General features: G+C 41.9%; 1 protein-coding gene across 4 annotated transcripts in view; it reads right to left on the bottom strand.

Moving 5' to 3' along the window:
• The window catches only part of NCOA6 (nuclear receptor coactivator 6), a 44,591-nt gene extending 25,931 nt beyond the window's left edge, over positions 1 to 18,660 (bottom strand). For 2 of the 4 annotated variants that reach the window (XM_017835565.1, XM_017835567.1), the window contains exons 1-7: positions 18,442 to 18,660; positions 12,412 to 12,514; positions 7,018 to 7,169; positions 6,641 to 6,914; positions 3,645 to 3,800; positions 2,970 to 3,092; positions 1,440 to 1,568 (exon numbers count right to left, since the gene is read on the bottom strand). In XM_017835565.1, coding sequence (XP_017691054.1) covers positions 1,440 to 1,568; positions 2,970 to 3,092; positions 3,645 to 3,800; positions 6,641 to 6,875 — 643 coding nt within the window. In that variant the 5' untranslated portion in view covers positions 6,876 to 6,914; positions 7,018 to 7,169; positions 12,412 to 12,514; positions 18,442 to 18,660. The remainder of the gene's footprint in view (positions 1 to 1,439; positions 1,569 to 2,969; positions 3,093 to 3,644; positions 3,801 to 6,640; positions 6,915 to 7,017; positions 7,170 to 12,411; positions 12,515 to 18,441) is intronic. The other 2 variants (XM_017835566.1, XM_017835568.1) reach the window with 2 other exon arrangements.
• Between the last annotated feature and the right edge of the window lie 218 nt (positions 18,661 to 18,878).

Below are 18,878 nucleotides of genomic sequence, written 5' to 3'. Positions count from 1 at the left end.
ACGACAGTTCTACAGTGCTTGTTGCTACAGTTTAATGTGAGCCGTCTACACACTTAGAACTGTAGAATCACAGAATATCTCAAGCTGGAAAGGACTCATAAGGACCACTGAGTCCAACTCCCCACTGACCACCTAGAATTAACCACAGGACTAAGAGCATTGTCCAGACACTCCTTGAGCTCTGGCAGCCTTGCTGCTGTGACCACTTCCCTGGTGAGCCTGTTCCAGGGACCAACCACTCTCTGGGTGAGGAACCTTTTCCTAATATCCCATCTGAACTTCTCGTGATGCACCTGCATTCCACCTCCTTGTGTCCCATCACTGGCCCCAGAGAGAGGAGCTCAGCCCCTGCCTGCGCTGTCCCCTGTGAGGAAGGTGCAGACTGCGATGGAGTCACCCCTCGGCTTCTCTTCTCTGAACTCAATGGGCCAAGTGGCCTCAGCTGCTCCTCCTAAGTCCTGCTCTCAAACACTTTCCCTATCCTGGTCCCCCTCCTCTGGACACACTCGAGCCCTCTGATGTTCTTCATGTGCTGAGGTGCCCAAATTGCCCCCAGGACCTGAGGTGAAGCTGCCCCAGAGCAGAGCAGAGCGGGACAGACCTCCCTCATCCAGCCAGCGATGCTGGGCCTGACGCCCCCCAGCACAGGGCTGGCCCTTGGGGCTGCCAGGGCACTGCTGGCTCCTGTTCCAGTTGCCCTCAGCCCAAACCACCCAATCCCCTTCCCCAGGGCAGCTCTCCAGCCTCTCATCCTCCAGTTTGTATGTATAATTCACTTGTTAGGGCTATTCCTAACAGTTAAAAAATTAAGGTAGTATCATACACTAATATACCCAGAATACTTAAAACATTTATGCTATCTGTAAGAATAAATAACAAAGAACTCTACAGAACTTGGCAAGTACTGCCACCATTTTATGGAGGGACAAGTAATAACCTGCCCCTTTTCTCTGTAGTTCCAAAATGCAAATAAGCTGCACTATCAGAATTGCGAAGAACAAACCCTAAATATTCACACCCTCCAGATCCCCAATCCTAAAACTTCTAATCTGCCTACCCCTCCTGAAAAGCATTTGTGCTCAGTCTGGGGCATTTGCTTCTTACCAGAAACGTTCCTGCCTCATTGAACCAATCCTTCTCTTACCTTTAGCTAAAGATAAAGCTCAGTCACAATGGTTCAACTGGAAAAATACCACTGCCACTGCTCAACATAAAATACCAAGCAAGCTGGTGACTTATTAGGCATCCAAATTATTTGAAAAGTTTTAACAAATTAATAGGGGCAAAGAGGGTTCCTCAGAAAGTAGATCCCAGAAGGGCAGGGAAAATGCTCCAGGACAATTCTGGAGTGCTCACATGAGTACACGCTCAAGCCTGTGTGTTGAAGAATAAAAACACAAGAACATTTTCAGATCAGTACTGCGACTAAGTTTTACCACCTGGCTGTGAGGAAGGCCGAGGTGTTCGTGGCTGCAGCTCAGCACTAGCACCACTTGCCACCATAGAGGAGGGCACATTTCCAGTCTGGGACATCATGACAGCTGTAGCATTGCTCATTCTTATTAAACCTTAAAAAATAAACATAGAAATTATCAAGTCTTGCAGTTTTCACACAGAGGAGAATTTTAGATTTTTTCTTTTAACAAAAAAAAATATATATTTGTCAATAAAACATTCAGACTTTGAGAATTGTTTGTCTGAAATAACCTGAGGACACACCTCTGTCTAAAAGCTCAGATTCCCTGATATCAAACAAACAAGTTCAGGTCATGCTGAAGCTTAAACACCAAACCTTTAAAAAGGATATAAAAGGAAACACCACTGAAATAATGTGAGCTTGACTTGCCACTGAAGTCATCAAGTCACAAGACTGTATCAAAGTTATAGATGTAACTCAGATTTTTGCAAAATCTGAAACTAGAAAGTAACTGAGATGTTGCAAGAGAGAAAAAAATTCAATGTTTCACTTCCACAGACTGCTATTTTATAAAATGATTGATACTGTTGCCCTGTTATTGCTGTTATATTTACACTGTTTGGCCTGCAGACAGTAAACGAAAGTCATGATTGACACAGCAGAGAGTAGAGCCCTTCTTTAAATGTTTTACATTCTTTGTTAAGCACAATAACTTCACTACCATTTAATCAGGTTTCTACAGGGTTGCAATGTTCTTTCCATGTCTTCTCATCAACAGCCACAAATGCATTTTACATAAACTGACCAAAAATGCTCCTGTTTTTTTTAAATTGCTTTAAATCCTATTAACTAAAATATTAATTAATTAGCTTTATGATTCAGCTATTAAAATAAATTATACAGTAGCTTTCTTCGTAAAAACTCTTTGTAAAATCTGAATTTTGTAGTTAAAAATTCCTTATGCATATACAATACTATAAAATGTAGAGTTTAATGAAACCACATCTCTTCACAAAAATTCCTTCTCTATGACTAGATCTTGAAAGTTTATCAGAAAATAGAGTAGCAATGACAGTGTCCTGTCCTTCCCATAATTCTAATGGATTTATTATTGTACATTGAATAAATGCTTATGCACATTTCCATGAAGGGAGTCAAACAGAACAGTGAGACTGTGTGCCCATTTCCAAGTGAATTCTCTACACTAGACTCGTCTGCTTTAACAGGCCTTATGTAGCAAACAAAATGACCAACCAGCCAAACCAAGAAAACTCCAAACCACCAAACCATAAAAAAACCAAAAACCAACCCCAAAACAAACCAGTTGGCACCACCAAAATCACTCCACTATTTGTGGGACAAAATGCAGCCAACAATTTCGTTTACATAATGCAGGTCATGGTTCGACAGCACAAAACACGAACACACGTTAATTAAAATGGCAACTAGAATTCCGCAAACAATAGTTGCTATAGCCAGTGAAATGTCATGATTAGCTCAGTAACAAATTCCTAAGTGTATAAAGCTCCACAGATAAACCCTGAGGGTTTACCTTGCCCCCCTTGCATGGGAAAGCCCGTTTCCATCCGCACGGCGTTGCTTGCTCCCAGTGGCCCGTTGATCCGGACATCCTGGCTTCTGCTCTGAGCCAGAGCCAAGTTGATGGCACCTTCCCCTAAAAGTAACGTGCAGGTTGGGTGAGCAGAATGAGAGACAGAAAAGCAGAATAACAGACATTTGCAGAAGGATATTTAAAAAATGCCAAGGAAGGAAGAACAGACTTCACCTATATGTTAGGACACACATCACACTACCCTTCTGGATTTCAGTTTTAAGAAGAACAAATGCCATGACAAGCACCACCTGTCCTTGGTTTCATTCCGAGGGTGCTCTTGGACAATTGTCCAGAATGGATATTTTAACTGTGAAATCCACTGAAAACTCATTTTAAAGAAAACCTCATATGAAACAACAGGGGAAGAAAATCAGTGCACGTTTTGCTAGCCAACACTCAAAAAACCATTTTTCAGGCGGTTTCCTGATGCCCAGAGGATTTTCAGCTTCCATTTTTATTATATTTTTTTCTTGAAAAAAAAGAAGTCTTGAGCTATCTTTTCACTGACACTAAAGTAGGAACTTGGAAGTTTTGCAACATTAACCAAGTACACAAAATTGCTTGTTGAGTCTACTTAAGTTTTATCTTTGGAAGCAAATTCATGTGAAATACCTTCAATCTGAACTGAGAGAATGCCCAAGTCTCGAAGCTGTTGGTTGTTATTCTGAGCCAGGATTCGCAGCCGCTCGGCAGCTTCCCGGGGAATACTGAAGGTGACACGGACGCTGTTCCAAGGCTCTATTTTTTGTACTTTTAACTTGTTGGATTCTTAACAGAAAAACAGTCAGAGTCAGTGAAAAGGCAGTTTTCAAATATGCATGATGAAATAACTTGGCTAAAAGAGATGAAAAAATTGAAACACTGGCTTTGAAAATTGTTAGTGGTTAGTCTCAGGTAGAGGAGATTTCTCCTGGACAGATATACACAATCAATGCTGACAAACCACTTCAGGGATTTTCCAAATATTAGCAATAAAAAAACTAACCAAATAATACCCAATGCAATAGCCAACATAATCACTTGGTAGTATTACTCAAAAATTGAAATATTCTGTGGATAAACTAGTTTGGAAAGATAAGAAAATATCCACTGAAACAGATTTCATATAATTACATGTATTAGGTTTGGGTTGGAAGGGACCTTAAAGCTCATCTTGTCCCACCCCCTGCCATGGGCAAGGACACCTTCCACTAGCCCAGGTTGCTCCAAGCCCTGTCCAACCTGGCCTTGGACACTTCCAGGGATGGGGCAGCCACAGCTTCTCTGGGCAACCTGTGCCAGGGCCTCCCCACCCTCACAGGAAAGAATTCCTTACCAATATCCCATCTATCCCTGCCCTCTGGCACTGGGAAGCCATTCCCCCTTGTCCTGTCCCTCTATCCCTTGTCCCAAGTCCCTCTCCAGCTCTCCTGGAGCTCCTTTAGGCACTGGAAGGGGCTCTAAGGTCTCCTGGAGCCTTCTTTTCCCCAGGTGAACACCCCAGCTCTCCCAGCCTGGCTCCAGACCAGAGGGGCTCCAGCCCAGTGATACAGGAAATCTGTTCATGAACCAAATGGATGTGGGAAAAAACTGACCACAGGAATGAAATCTTTGAAATATTTGCTCTACAAATGCTTGTGCAACCATCGGGGTTTTTTTACAAGACCAGTGCCAACAGAGTCCTAGCAATATTTCATTACTTTCTACTATATTATTTAAGTTTTCTGAGTATGTTAAATCCACTGACAAAAAGCATAATAAAGTCATGCAAAATATGTAGTTGCAGGTTTTCTGAAAACCTGTTCTACATATGACTGTTTCTACATAGATCAGTAGTTTTCAAAGTAACAGCAAAAAGGTTGGGCAGTCATGTTGGATGTATTATCCAAAGTGATACCTACCTAAATGATTGCTACAAAATGCATTTAAGGAAAATTAAAATATACTCCTAATAAAGGATTATAAACTTCCAGTTTCAAGCTTTCTGAAAACCAAAAGCATTGGCCAGATTTTCAGCAGCCAGTTCTTCCACTGTAACATCAGATTTACCAAAAGTTTGCTAACCTTTAGATTCTAAAGAACATGTTGGTTAAGAATATCAATACCTCATTCCTATTTAGAAATCTCTTGATCTTCACTAATTCACCAAGCCCTTCTGCTGCTACAGTAATGGAATTATTAAATTCATCCTCGTTCTACCTATAAACCTGGTTTTCGCTGGAAACATGACAGGAGGAGTTTTACAATCCCCTTTTGTGGAGGTTTGAACAATCCTATATTTACTGTTATTAATGTTCCGATATTTTACACAAAAAAATTGCATTATCAGTTTTGGTATTTCTTTGTATTTGCACCCTAGTTTCTCATTTCTGAAACACTGCATCTGCCTAGACTATCCCCATGTTATTTACTAACTCCACATTCAGAATATCCTATTTTGCTCTGAATCAGTTTAAATAACTTGTCACATGGGTAATTTTCAAATTAATTTGACATTGATTTTAAAAATTTGCTTTCTCAGCTGAGGTCTGACTCATGTTCATTAATCCTTGCACTAATATTCATAACAAACTCATCACGCAAGATGGTCCATATAACAACAGGACTCCGTGCAGCTACCAATTAAAGTAATTTCCATTCAAAAACTACACAAGTCATCTACAGTATTAACACACACCCCTTCACACCAGTAGCTATCTGTTAGCTTATATCTACTTCAACTTTTTGAAAGATACAGCTCAAACCAGTGGTATTTCTTCATAGTATTTTTGTCTTATCCCAGCTTTTCTATCTTCCTGAGCAACAACAGCAAGGACCCAACAACTGATGCCGGCTGACTATATGGACAAAATGGAAAGAACAAAGTGACAAAGAAATTGAGTTTGGTTATTCAGAAGTAATGGGTTATTTTTCTGAAAAGGTATTTGATATTGTTGAAAACAACACAAGACTACCTAAATGAGCAGCTATCAGTAATCAGCTTACGGCCCTTTGCAAAGATGCTCAGACAGCGGACAAATGTCTTTTGCCAGATCTAGATGTGCTGGTAAAAGATGTCCCAAAAAGCCTGTTATCCCTAACTTGCTACGTAGCTGATTCCAGAGCTGGGGGGGGGCACACAGGGGTATGTGAGAGCATTGCATGTCCCCCATCAGGAAAAAAATCAATCAGGCAGGGTAGGTCAGGGTAGCAGCAAAAGGGCACTTATATCCTCAACCAACAGTACCTGAGAGTGAACTCATTCTCAGATGAACTGCAGTGGTTTAAATTGGGTAGTTTGGGCAGCAAAACACATCTCCTGTGTGGATAAGTCTGGTTTCCCTTTCATATAACACAGCCATGTGTAATGGAGAGAAATGAAAGAGAAAAAAACCAAGTAAAATAGAGGAACTGAAGAGGAATGAATGAACTTGCTAACCAGATCAGTTCTGAACAACAAAACAACTGCAGACACTTGTAGTCTGCGTTTCTGAGAAGAAAACTCCCAAATTCACCGAGAATAATCCCAACAAATCTCATTACAAACTAAGTAACTCAAACCCAATATAATCTATTTATTTGTGCAAGCACCATGACTACATAAATAAGTATTCTGGGGACAGCTGAAAAATGACAAGAAGGTACATTACCCATGTGTAAAAGGCCGGGCACATTCTCCAGTATGGTATCCAGCTTCTGCTCAAAGTCTCTGTCACCTATATTTCCTTTAAAAGCTACAAAGATCGTAGAATCCGCAGGAGCAGCCTCCTGTTTCAGTTCATCTTCCTCCAGCCCTGAATCAAAATCCACCTCTAAGTCTTCCATAGCTGAGGAGTACAAGGAGGCATATGTATCTTTTAAGTTAGGCAGATCATCCAAAACCATTGTTCCAGCAATGGGAGCCTGTCAATTGTCAACATGATGCTTGGAAGGGAAAAAAAGAATTATAATAAGTATAATAATAATCATGTAAAGACATTAACAACTGTTTTCAATGGCACACACAGTCACTGACAGAAAAACCTACCGGGTGACCCCATGCTGGGCTCGCTGAGACAAACTGAGCAAGGTTAAAAATGGTGGCCATGGCAGCATCCAAATTGTTCCTCCACAAGAACAAAGAGAAGTGTTTCCTGAGAGAATCCTGCTGCACGTGACTCAAGAAGTATTCCAGTTGATCTAAATCAGGTAGAAAGGACGGTAAAGGAAAAAAAATCAGAGGAAAATGAATTACATTCCTCTCCCTTTCATAGAGGGGACAAGCAAGCACCCAGTACCAATGCTGCAGTGCCCAACTTCCAGGGAATGGTAAGACTCACAGCAATAGTTTAATTATAAAAAGATAGGAAGAACCACCAAATTTAGTTTTAGAGATTGAAGGTGCAATAATTGTGAAGTTTGTAGGACAGTCACAGAACATTTTACCAGGAGAAATGTAGCATTTGACAAATACTTCGCTCACATTCAGAGAAATCTCAGGCATACTATGCCTACTTTCTAAAAGTTGGTAAAGATTTAGGTATTTTCAGCTGCTTTTGCACATTACAACCTGAAATCTGCTCCCCCCCGTGGCAGCACACAACTCTCCCCATGCCGCCATATCAGGCTTGGATAAGAATGAATTCAGTTAAGTCAAGTCCCACACCTGATGGTTTTTACTTTATAAAATGTCTAGACTTTGCAATAAGTTTTGACATTATGACAGTAACTTAAGCTGTTACGTGTACAGAAGTACAATTATGGTAAGTTATCCCTAAACCTACAGTGGACACCACTAATGTTTAGTTAAGATGCACATTCTCTCATTCCATCACAGGCCATTCTAAGGGCTATGGCACTTCCTTTTCCAGGTGAGACATCTGCTCTAACACTCAACACTCTGCAGGTACTGCTAAGAGATTCAAACCATCTACACCAACAGCCAAAGCTGATGCCAAACCCAAAAAACGGACCTGTTCCTGACCACCACTGTCAAAACCAAACCCATTTACCAGCCAGGACTGTCAAGACCTCATAATTCCAAAGCTGTGGGTATTCAACACAACCCACCAGGTTTAGTCTGGAACAACATACCCTTGAATAGGACACAGACGGGGGTTTTGGCAGAGGTTCAAGTTCCCAACGCAAATTAAAACCACAACTTGGAGATTAAAGGTGAGATGTAGATACTACTGACAGCCTTTTCTAATAAAAAAATCTAACAATGTTAGACAAGCTCAGATTCAGCGCTATTCTTTTGGCACACACATATAATATGGCTGAAGGGAAAATATTACAAAGGAAAAATCAAGGACTTGGAAGTCACAAAATCCCCTCATCTTTTGGTCAGGTTTCTATGCACACGCTCACTGTGATTTTACAAAATATGTGTTTTTTCTCCCTTGCAACCCTCCCTCACACCAGATGGGCCAACAGGACTAAGGAATAATCCCTTATTTTACACAGAGGTACCCTCTCATCCTGCAGCACCAGCCCTCATCCTTACAGGACTCAAACCTCAGATTAAAAATACAGCTAATTTTGTCTCACAAACTCTTTTGCAATCCTGTAACAGAAATTAAGTTAAAATGTTTCACAGTCACTGATCTATTTTCATACTGCTTTCACACACTATTATTCTCATGGAAATTTTAAAGATGGGCAACAGAGACATAAATTTAAAAAAAATCATTATCAGGTAAACGTGTTTTTTTTTTTCTCCGAGACTCCTTGCTGTCAGCTCTGTATCTAAATTACAGTTCTGAGTGTCTGCCACCTCCATTAAGTCAAACCCTCAGTTTTGCGTCAGGTGCCCAGAAAATGAGAATCACAATTAATAGGAATCTGTGAAAAGCTGTTTCAATTGATTTTCACACATAATTTCTTGAACAGGAAACTTCCTTATCCAAGCAGGCTTTGCACCAAGCAGGAGAGCACTTCTACATCTTTCATTCCAAATCCACTGACTCCAGGGACAGAGGAGCTGGGAATCCTACACAAGCAGACTTTTAATGATCAAGCATAGCCACTCTGTGCAAGGAATGCATCCTGTGAAATACAAGCACTGTGTTTTTAAGAAAAGTGTATAGAACATAACTTATCTGAAAATCTTGAGTAAGTTTTTCAGGAACAGAAATCTCAGCTCAATATACAGGCTCTTATGTGTTGAAAAAGCACAGTTACTTGGAGGTGATGGGGTGTTGCACCTGCAGCAAGAAACATGAGTATGTCTGACAATCCCTAACACCAAAGAAATATGAGTTTATCTACAAGAGAATAAACAATTCCAATCTTTTTTTGAATGGAAGTGTCTGAAGCCTCCATCTTCTCTGTGAAAGAGCAGAAGACTCCCAGACTGCTTAAATCATGGTTTTGCAGAATCCATGAAAATGCTGCAGCTTAGACCAGATTTCATCAACCTCAACGTACCAAAATCTGACACAACTTGTTGAAATTATGGCCCTTCATAAACACTATTAGAATAGAGTTTGCTAAATCCCAAAGGACCACAGGCTTTGTTTCATTGACTCAGAGAATCACAGGACTGCAAGGATATTGTGAGTTAAGGAAACAAACCAAGACTGAGCTTTAAATTTTACCTTCTGGATCATGTAGCTATAGCTCCTTTTGCATTTTTTCTTCACATTATGCTCCTCAGGATCTCTGCTACATCCATCTGTCCTCTCTTCCTCTCAAACACATGCAATTTAGTCCATTCCTATGAGGTATCATTTATCTCAAGTATGACAGGAGAAAGCAATGATTTTCAACATCTTCAGGTAGCACATGGCACGCCATCCATCTCAGGGCAAATAAATTCCAGCTGCACCACTTGTCCTAACAAATTCTGTAATCTCCTGGTTATAGGGTTGACATCCATAAATCCTGAGCCAGTACGTGATCATAATTAGCGTGTACCTTCCCTCAACACTTTTCCACATAAATACAAAATGCTTTCAGCATAAGCACACCCAGATAAAACTCTGGTCATTCAACAGTTCCTGTAAGCTAGAACTCCCAGGGGGTTATGGAGGGTCTCTGATGAGTAAGAATCACACCTGAACTGATCTGCATAACCACAGCACACTTCAGGAACTCAAGCATTCATGTTTACATGGCAGCACAAAAAAGTCTCTGACCATCATCCTCCCTTCAAAGACCACACATGGCCTCCTTCCTGTCCTTGCACCTGCCCCTTCAGAGTTTCCAAATCAGCATTTCTCATTATACAATTGTTTCTAGAAACTCAGAGCAAGTCCAGTGCTACCACACGGCAACCATCTACTCAGGAACCTGGCCCAGGACCAGCTACTGCAGCATAACAAGTGTTATGACATTTATTATGAAGTTGGTCTTATTCAGTACAGCCTAACTATTAAACTGAAGTAAGAGAGGTGGGGATAAGTAGCTAAATAACAGACAAATGGCCAAAGTGCACTTGCAGTATCGTTTGGGGGTAGGGGGTGGCCCATGAAGACCAGAGTGCCCAACCTGAGAGTGCAGAGCACAGCTTGGGCTGCTAGAGCCTAGAGCTCCCAGGTACACTCAGCATATGGATAAAACAATTGACCCACTAAAACCTGAAAAACGGAGACCCTCTAGAGGAAGAATTCCTGCAGGATAGAGAGATGTCACAGTAAACTCCTGGGCTGATGGACAGCTGGGTCCCACGCACACCACGGGAAGCCCCAAAAGCAGTTTGTCCCCCACCACCAGCCTGACATCAACAGGCCACCTGCACAACAATCCCAGCACCACATGGCTGGGCAAGGCTTGGAAAATCCCGTCCAGTCCCCGGGAGAGATGGGATTAGAGCAAAATCTGAAACAGCCAGTTGTCACTAACTGGGGAGCAGCTGAGCACTGGAAAGCCAGGAGGCTCTGGAGTGCCAGCACCACCAGATGGAAGTGCTGGTCTCTAGGGTGAAAAAAACACAAAGGAAAAAAAAAAACAACTGATATATTGGTATTCTCATCCCAAGATTCACTCAAATGATCCAAACTTATGTCAATTTGTCTCTTAAACAGAACTTGAAATCTCTTGCCTACATATGATTTCTCCTACATTTTACATGACACAAAGCACACAAACCAAACTAATGCTTTCTAAGATCACCTGTCCCACAGTCTACTGATTTACAAGCTGTTTATATGTATTCAAAATAAACACTTTCACAACTGATATCATATCAGAACATGCACTCTCTCAAAAAAAATATTCAGGGAGCCCAATTAAATAAAAAGTACTAAAATCCTGCTCTACACTTCTAACCGTACTCTTCCAAATTACACAAGATATTGGGAAGGGTGAGAGCAGAAGGAAGGATGGACTAGCAGATGGCACAAGTTAGCACTTGTTCAAGTTAGCACTGAAGAGAGTCCTCATCCCCACAATGACCATTATTTAAAGCTACAACAAGGAAGAGGAAGAAATGAGGTTACAGTCAAATCCCTTGGTGAACCCAGAACTGACAGTGAGAAGAAAAAGTCTTGGACGGCAGTAGCAACAAAATCTCCAAAGGATACAGAACCTTCCTTGCTTCTGCCTTCACTGGAAGAGAGTTTTCAAGCAACTTATTAGAAAAAAAAAATCAGGAAAACAGCATGTCTTGGATAATACACTTGATGTTTTCTGGTTCCTCTGTTTTAGGTGCCAGTGGGAAAAATATGTAAAGATTTTCATGATGGAGGCAGAGGAGGTTCAGCATTGCCAGAATACTGCTGAGAGAATGGCTTTCAATCCATAACATGTACTTCCACACAGTCACACAGGCTACATTTAAAGTACCTATTAAGACCCAGAAACACTGATCATAACACTGTTTCTATTGGAGATTTGTTCACATTATCCTCCTACAACTGTTTCATTTGTTGCCAGCATAGCGATCTGTTAAATTGTTAAATCTGAACAAGTAATAAACCTAGATACCCACGACCCTTCCATGACACAAAGATTAAAATGACATTGTTTCTGGCAAAGATAGACTTCTAAACAAAAAAAAAAAGACTTTTAAACATATTCTAGGCAAATGTCATTTTCTCACACAAGGAGATTAAATAAGGCTAAGAATCAGTGGTGTAACATGAACGAATACCTAAAAATAAACTAATAAAAATAATTAAACATGCAGTAAAATTTCCTCTGAAACAACTTAGCCAGGGGTAGTTCCAGTAATTTGGAATTTCAAACTTTGGTAATAAAGAGGGATAGCACTACAAATGCACCTCAATTGTTCTCTTTGGGAGGAAGGTCTGGAAACAGCCACAAACCTGATGGCAAATGTCCCTAACCCTGCATGGCAGAGTGGGAAGGTAGCTCTGGAAGCAGCTCAGCCCTGCAGTGAAGACAAGGGCCCACCAGTGGCACAGGTAAGGGAGAATGTACCAGTGGCACAGGTAAGAACAAGAAGTATTTAGATGCATCCTATGCTAACTTTACCTACCAAAACAAATTCCACAACTTTAGTATTTTGTGGTGTGAAACAGGTCTTCAGGTAATTCCAGACTGGCAAACATGGTTAAACAGCAACTCCCAAAAATGCAATCCTGAAAGAAAACCACCACATTTCATCAGACAATGATGCAAAACAACAAAAATACGAAATATAATGGTGAATACCTCCGTTTTTAATGTGCAGTTTTGTACCAAATCAAACTCTCTCCTTAGTAATGTAAAAAGCACATGTTACTATGTTTGGATTTTAACAGCAAAACTGAGGATCTCAAAAAATCAGCCTTTCATTATAGATAGAAAATGGAATACTCCCTTTGCCTGGAAATAACACTTTATTATATGAAACAGGGCAAGTTTTATCTAGAATAAGGTATTTGTTTCTTAAGACAAACACATCTAGATTAAATTAATCTTCAGAAAAGAGAAACCAGCACAACCAGAATGCCCCTCAGCTAAGCAGGTGCCTAAACTGGCTCAGGTTAAGCTCATTCCAGCAGCACGTTCCGAGCCCACACGACAACCTCAGACAGACACTGTTAGTGCAGGGGAATCCATCCCCGGAACCTGCTCCTGTTCACGGGCTCCTTAAACTGCACTCAAGCCTCCCCGGGTAATAAAAACGCAGCAGTAAAGCCAATGGCTCCAGCGACAACAAAACACCGCCCCTCAAATCAACGGGATCTATAGGGACAGCCCAGGGTTGGTTTGCAAGCACATTTTCTGCTTACGTGCCTGCCTGCTCATCAGTGGGGAAGGGGACTGCCCAAAAACAAACAGCGGAAGCAGAAGAGGGACGACTCAGAAAGACAAAGTAGAAATTTGCCATCTTCTATCCAGACAACCAAGCAAAATTGCTTTAAAAGCCCTATTGTGCCATAGCCTTTGCACTTCTGCCAACCCAGCAACTTGGAGGGAAGGAAAGAGGATTTACATTAAATACATTAAATGAGATCATATATGCTTTGCAGCACTTTGAATAGTCATCTAACACTTTTCAAACTCTAGTATCTTCTTGTGATTATTTCTAAATAATCACTGTAATTCAAGAAGCGTGGCACCAAGTTGAAGATCTGAGTGACTAAATCACAAGCAGTGACCTGTTTCCAGCAATATGCACCTGCCCAAACACTGTGATCGGACACCAAGTTGATGAGCAAAACCAAAATCTGAAATAGGAAATTTTAATATAATTCAATGTGTAATCCAAAACTAAAAAAGCTTTTCACATTCTACAGCAGATACTCCATTAGTTCTATTTTTTCGCCCTTTTTATAAAACAATGTTCCACGGATTATTTTAGATGGCCTAAAATTGAGTCACATAACAAACTGGCTGGTTAGCTCCAAAGCCATGCCAAGATAGGAAAGGCCAGGCCTTGTAAAAGCTGTTTTTAAGGAGGCCTCTGAGGTGCAGCAGCCAGTCCCCACGCAGAGCACCCGCACCTTAGCACAGCGGGGTGAGGCGGACATTTGGCTGAAGGGTGGGGAACTGGAGGGAAGAAAAATCATCTGAACTCCTTGGTGCAAGGAACTGAGGGGCTTTTGTTCCTCCAATTCTGCCTTCTAACTGGCCCTCATTACAGGAGGAGGGCATGAGATGCTCTGTGGACACCCAACTGCTCCAGAGAAGAGGGACTGGGAGAGACCAGCTGCCTTAGCAAGATCCAGTGAGAAACTGAGGATGGTCAGCCTGGGCTATGGGAAGAAAAACAATTAACTGCTGCTGTCTCCATTCCCACTGCGCATTTGGGATGAGACCAAATTTGCTAAAAGGAAAGCACCCAATCAATACTGGCTCATTAAGTCCAACTTTCATTACAGTAAGTTACCTGACTTACAGTAAGAGACCTGGAGACTGAGCGCACACCTTAGCAGACCCCAAGGAATCCATAAAAACAGCCCTGTGAAGCATTCCAGTTACAGAAAGACTTGTTTAGCGTTAATGATTTCTCAAACACCAAGAAAACAAAACATGTTAGTCTCCAGGAAGGCAGGCTTCATTCACTCACACTGACACAGTACTGCACTCCTGTAAGCCCTCAAGCATAAAACATCTAAAGCCAAACGTTTTCCACAAGGAGAAAATTACAGCTTGTTATAACATATATCACCTTTTGCAGTGATAGCCTGATGTACTCTGACAGCAGGTTTAATGAAACATCTGTTTGTTAAAGTTTCATGAGGTTTGTTGAAAGCCCATGACTCAAGTCAAGCTGTAATGGACACGTCTCAGCTGAGATATTAGTTTTTCTTCCAACAGAATTTGACTGCTGAGATCCTCGGGACTTCTCTCAAAAGCAAGATGATAACTCCAGAACAAGCCTCAAACACAGCTAAGTTATCCACATAGAAATTCCCACTTTCAGCAGCCAAGATACCAAACAAGGCAGCTGCCAGTCTTTTCCTAAGGCACAAGCTAAGTGGGAATTAGCTATTCTCTTGGAAGCTGCAGTCTACACAGGTCAAAGAATTTCCATTAGTGGAGTTACTAATTTCTCATGTTAGAGGATATTTCCATTTGGAAGAAACACACCATCACTTGCACCAGATGAATACTGCAGTACCTAACTTTCCACAAAGATCCATCACCACTATCAGCACACAAAATGAGATGATAATTAAAATCAGGAGCATCTTGACAAGAGACTGTATTTTATCTTGCCTTCCAAGGTTACAAAAAATGCCTTTTCAAGTAGCAATCTGTTCACTTTTTATTTAAAGCTGAATTTAACCACTATCAGACCTTTCTGGGCTGACATACCCCATAGGTGCTCCTTTATCAGCAAATTCTTGCTGAGCTCCATAAACACCAACATAACCAGCCCAGGTATTCTTGTGATCACCAGTACTGGACTAAGGTTTGACTGAAAACTGCACCTCCTGTTTACTGCAACATTATTCCTTCTTACATCTAATAAATGTCTAGGAAATCTCACTGAAGTTTTTTAAATTCTGAAATTATATAAAGGATGAAGAAAGGATTGAGGCTAAAACAAAGAGCTTAAACACATAAATCCTTTGATATGAGACACTCAATACCAAGGAGACCTTCCCCTTCCAAAAAACTAATCTTTATATAACAGAAGCAGGTACAGCTTTGGTTAAAGTCAAGATTGTGATGAAAGTTTCCTGACTGTATAAAAACTTGCAGTTCATTTTGTGCTGTTCTGGGCTTTTGGAGGAATCAAATTTCAAAAGTGTTATTTATTGTCACTACTGCTATTAAGAACCACGTAATCAGCTTCTCACGAAACGCAGGTACAACAGAACCGGAGAGCAATGCATTCTCCCAGGGATGGGAAGAGCACTCCCAAAAAACCCTTGGAAGGACACTTTGCCATGCACTGCAAGCGGTTGGAAGAAGATGGTCTTTAAGGTCCCTTCCAACACAAACCATTCTGGGATCCTATGAATGCAGAACACAAAGGCTTAACACAGTCTCTGTGAGCACCATGCAGAAACCACGATGAGAAACACAATCTCACACCAGTTGCGTGGTCTTGGCAGGTCATTTTATTTTTAAAAGAATAAAAATTGTAAAATTAAAATGATTTGCATAGGACTTGGGAGAATTCAATAGCATGCATCTTTTGGTGGGAATAACTAGATGATTCCCTTTCATATATCAAACCTAAAGCCTGGGCTCCTACATATGTAACTCAGCATAGGCAACTTTCCCATCCCAAATTATAGGTTTACACAAAGACAAATTTATTTAGACAAGGAATCATTCATTTCCTGTACTTTTCCATTTTCGAACAAATCCAATCCAAACCCCTATGCTGGGCTATGCTTCAGGAGACTCATTCAAGCTGCAGAAACAGGCAACTGGCCTCTCAGTTCCAGGAAGGATGGCTCTCACAGGCCGCGGAGTCCCCTGCATGCCTCCCTTCCTTCGCTCCAGCTCCCAAACCAGCAGCACTCTGACACACAATGCTTGCCTTTCTTTTTCCCCAAATGCATAAAAAGGGTTATTTACTATGTCACAACCTCAGGGCTGCCACATATACATGACAAATTCAGTTCTTATTTCTATTTTCAATTATTACAACAGCAATTTTGCATGTGCCAGTCAGCTAGATGCTGTTCCACTGGATGCCCAATGGACTGAGAAAAATCTCCGGCTCCTGGACCTCTGGAAGACTTCCACTATTATCCTTCTATGCAATCCAAAGATTAGATGAATTTTCAACTACGGCAGCATCACTCTAATTAGCCAGGAGACAAGACAATCTGAGTTTCCTTCATCATCTTGAGCCAAACCACCAGCTCTCCATGTGGACAACTTAGGAGCACTGACTATGTGACTGAAACGCTCAGTTGCCTGCAAGGAGTGGCTCCTGCTGAAGAATATCAGTGACCCACTCTGGAGGGTACAGCAGAGCCTGTAAGAGTGTCAAGACAAGACACAAAATATCCATGGCTCCAGTAAAGCAAAGGTGATTTGCTCCTCTGGCTGGCGGAAATGGAGAGGCTTACCTGGACATGGAAACCCCTCACCTAGAGCCTGAAAAAGCGTCTTCCCTGCCTCAGCTCTGTCTCATCTGGGATTATTTCTCCTTCCACTGCTGGCCCTTACCTTTTTCCAGCCCTACACATTCTCTCTCATCTATTTTGCTCTAGCTGCACTTTAAGGAAAAGGTTTATGCTTGAACCCAGTTTTTGCAGCACCAAAGGTGCTACTCAGTGCTCTACACACCACCAGGCCTCCTGCTCCCTCGCACCCTCCCTGCACCACAGCATTTGTATTTCTCAACAGAGACCACACGATTTTGAAACAGACACCCCCATTTCACCATTCCCAAAGCAATCAAACTGTTACAGCCCCATTAACTCTTCCAACCCTTTGCCACTATAAACCCGTTAAATTCAGTGCGTCTGTGTAACTGGGTTGTAACTCCAGCTTCCACACAAAATTATGCTATGGTATTAGAAAAAATATACTGTAACTGTTTAAAAGTTTAGTTATCATGTTGAAACATTTAATATCTCTCATAAAGGCAGGAACCTTTGTCAGGATCATACTCAAACAGTACAAAGAGTGGTATTACAGCTGTCGAGCAGAATTTACCTCCACAGCCTGTATTTTCTTAAGCCACTGAAAAATGGAAACACCAACACTTAGAGATGCACAGGTGGAGCTGGATTGCTCCGGCTTCCCTGCACACAGCTGTTTCTTATTTTAAGGAAGCACCTATTTTTTTATTAGAAAAGTGTAAAATCACTGCATCATTTGGAAACCTGTTGTAAAAAAACTACAGAAGAACATGCCTTCTGGAGACACCGGTGGGAGAGCGCTGCTGGGAGATCCTCCAGCCAAAATCCAAACTGAATGTCCTTCTGTGGGTTTAAAACACTAAAATGTCATTTCTCAATGGAAGACAGGTCTGTGTGTAGCCTCCCCAGTTCTGATCTCATTTTTTCTCACAGGAGAATCTGGGCACAGTATTACTGTGAAACATTTCCTCGTAAAGCCAGTTAACTTTCCAAGGAGACCACATGGCTCAGAGGATATTTAAAGAGCATACAAATCCCTAGCAGACACCTCGATGCCTTGCTGCAGGCAGTGCGTGCAGTCCCCAGGCCAGCAGACCTGGCCATTTTGGAAACATGCCTCAAGAGCTTTGTTTCTTTCTCCACAAGATGCATAGAAAAGCTGGGGACCACTTGCTGTAACTGGAAAAGAGTTGCTAAATCCAAAAGTTGTGGTTATTACACTTGGTGACCTTTTTGGAAAATGCCAGATTTGTTCTCTGTCAGATTTGTTTTCACACACATGTACATAAATATATACATAAATATATATATAATGGAAATACTGAAAGGTGCTTTAGCTAAAGAACAAGCCAGAAAGGCTACAACGCACAATAATTATAAACCCAACAAGAGGCACTGTATTTTCTCTAATAAAATTCCAGTGAGAATAGTTTTAGTAAGGTGTTCAGTCAGGGGAATGAGCACAAATGTGTCTACCAGGAGGCTGAGGAGTTATGGAAAGACAAAGCTCATGAAGCTACAACCTGCTGCCAGCTTCCAGACCCACAGAAAAGCTCTCTCCTTCCATTCCCCAAGCAGCTGGAAGAAATCTGAGCATCCTGAGATCTTCTAGAGAAACGCAGACACCAAACGGGGGATGAGTGAAGAGTCTTCCTCTGACTGTTTTAAGAGGTACCGAGGAATTCGAACAAAAGCAAAACGTCAACGCGGCCCGGCTGACACCGCACAAAGGCCGGGGTTGAGCGACCAGCACCGACACAGCTGCCGGGGCTGACAGCGCTGCCGGCTCGGACACGCTCCGTCCCGGGGCCGGCGGGCCGAGCCGAGCCCGTGGGCTCCGAGCGCCGGCGGAGCGGGGCCGGCCCCAGCCGGGCGGGCTGCAGGCCGCGGGCCGCTCTGGGCCGAGCCCCGCCGCTCGCTGACAGGCTCCTGCCGAGCGCCCGGCACGGCCCCAGCGCAC

This window comes from Lepidothrix coronata, unplaced genomic scaffold (genome assembly GCF_001604755.1).
Source record: "Lepidothrix coronata isolate B3197 unplaced genomic scaffold, Lepidothrix_coronata-1.0 Scaffold260, whole genome shotgun sequence".
Classification (NCBI taxonomy): domain Eukaryota; kingdom Metazoa; phylum Chordata; class Aves; order Passeriformes; family Pipridae; genus Lepidothrix; species Lepidothrix coronata.
The sequence above is the reverse complement of the archived record's forward strand: the minus strand, read 5'-3'. Positions and strand labels throughout refer to the sequence as shown.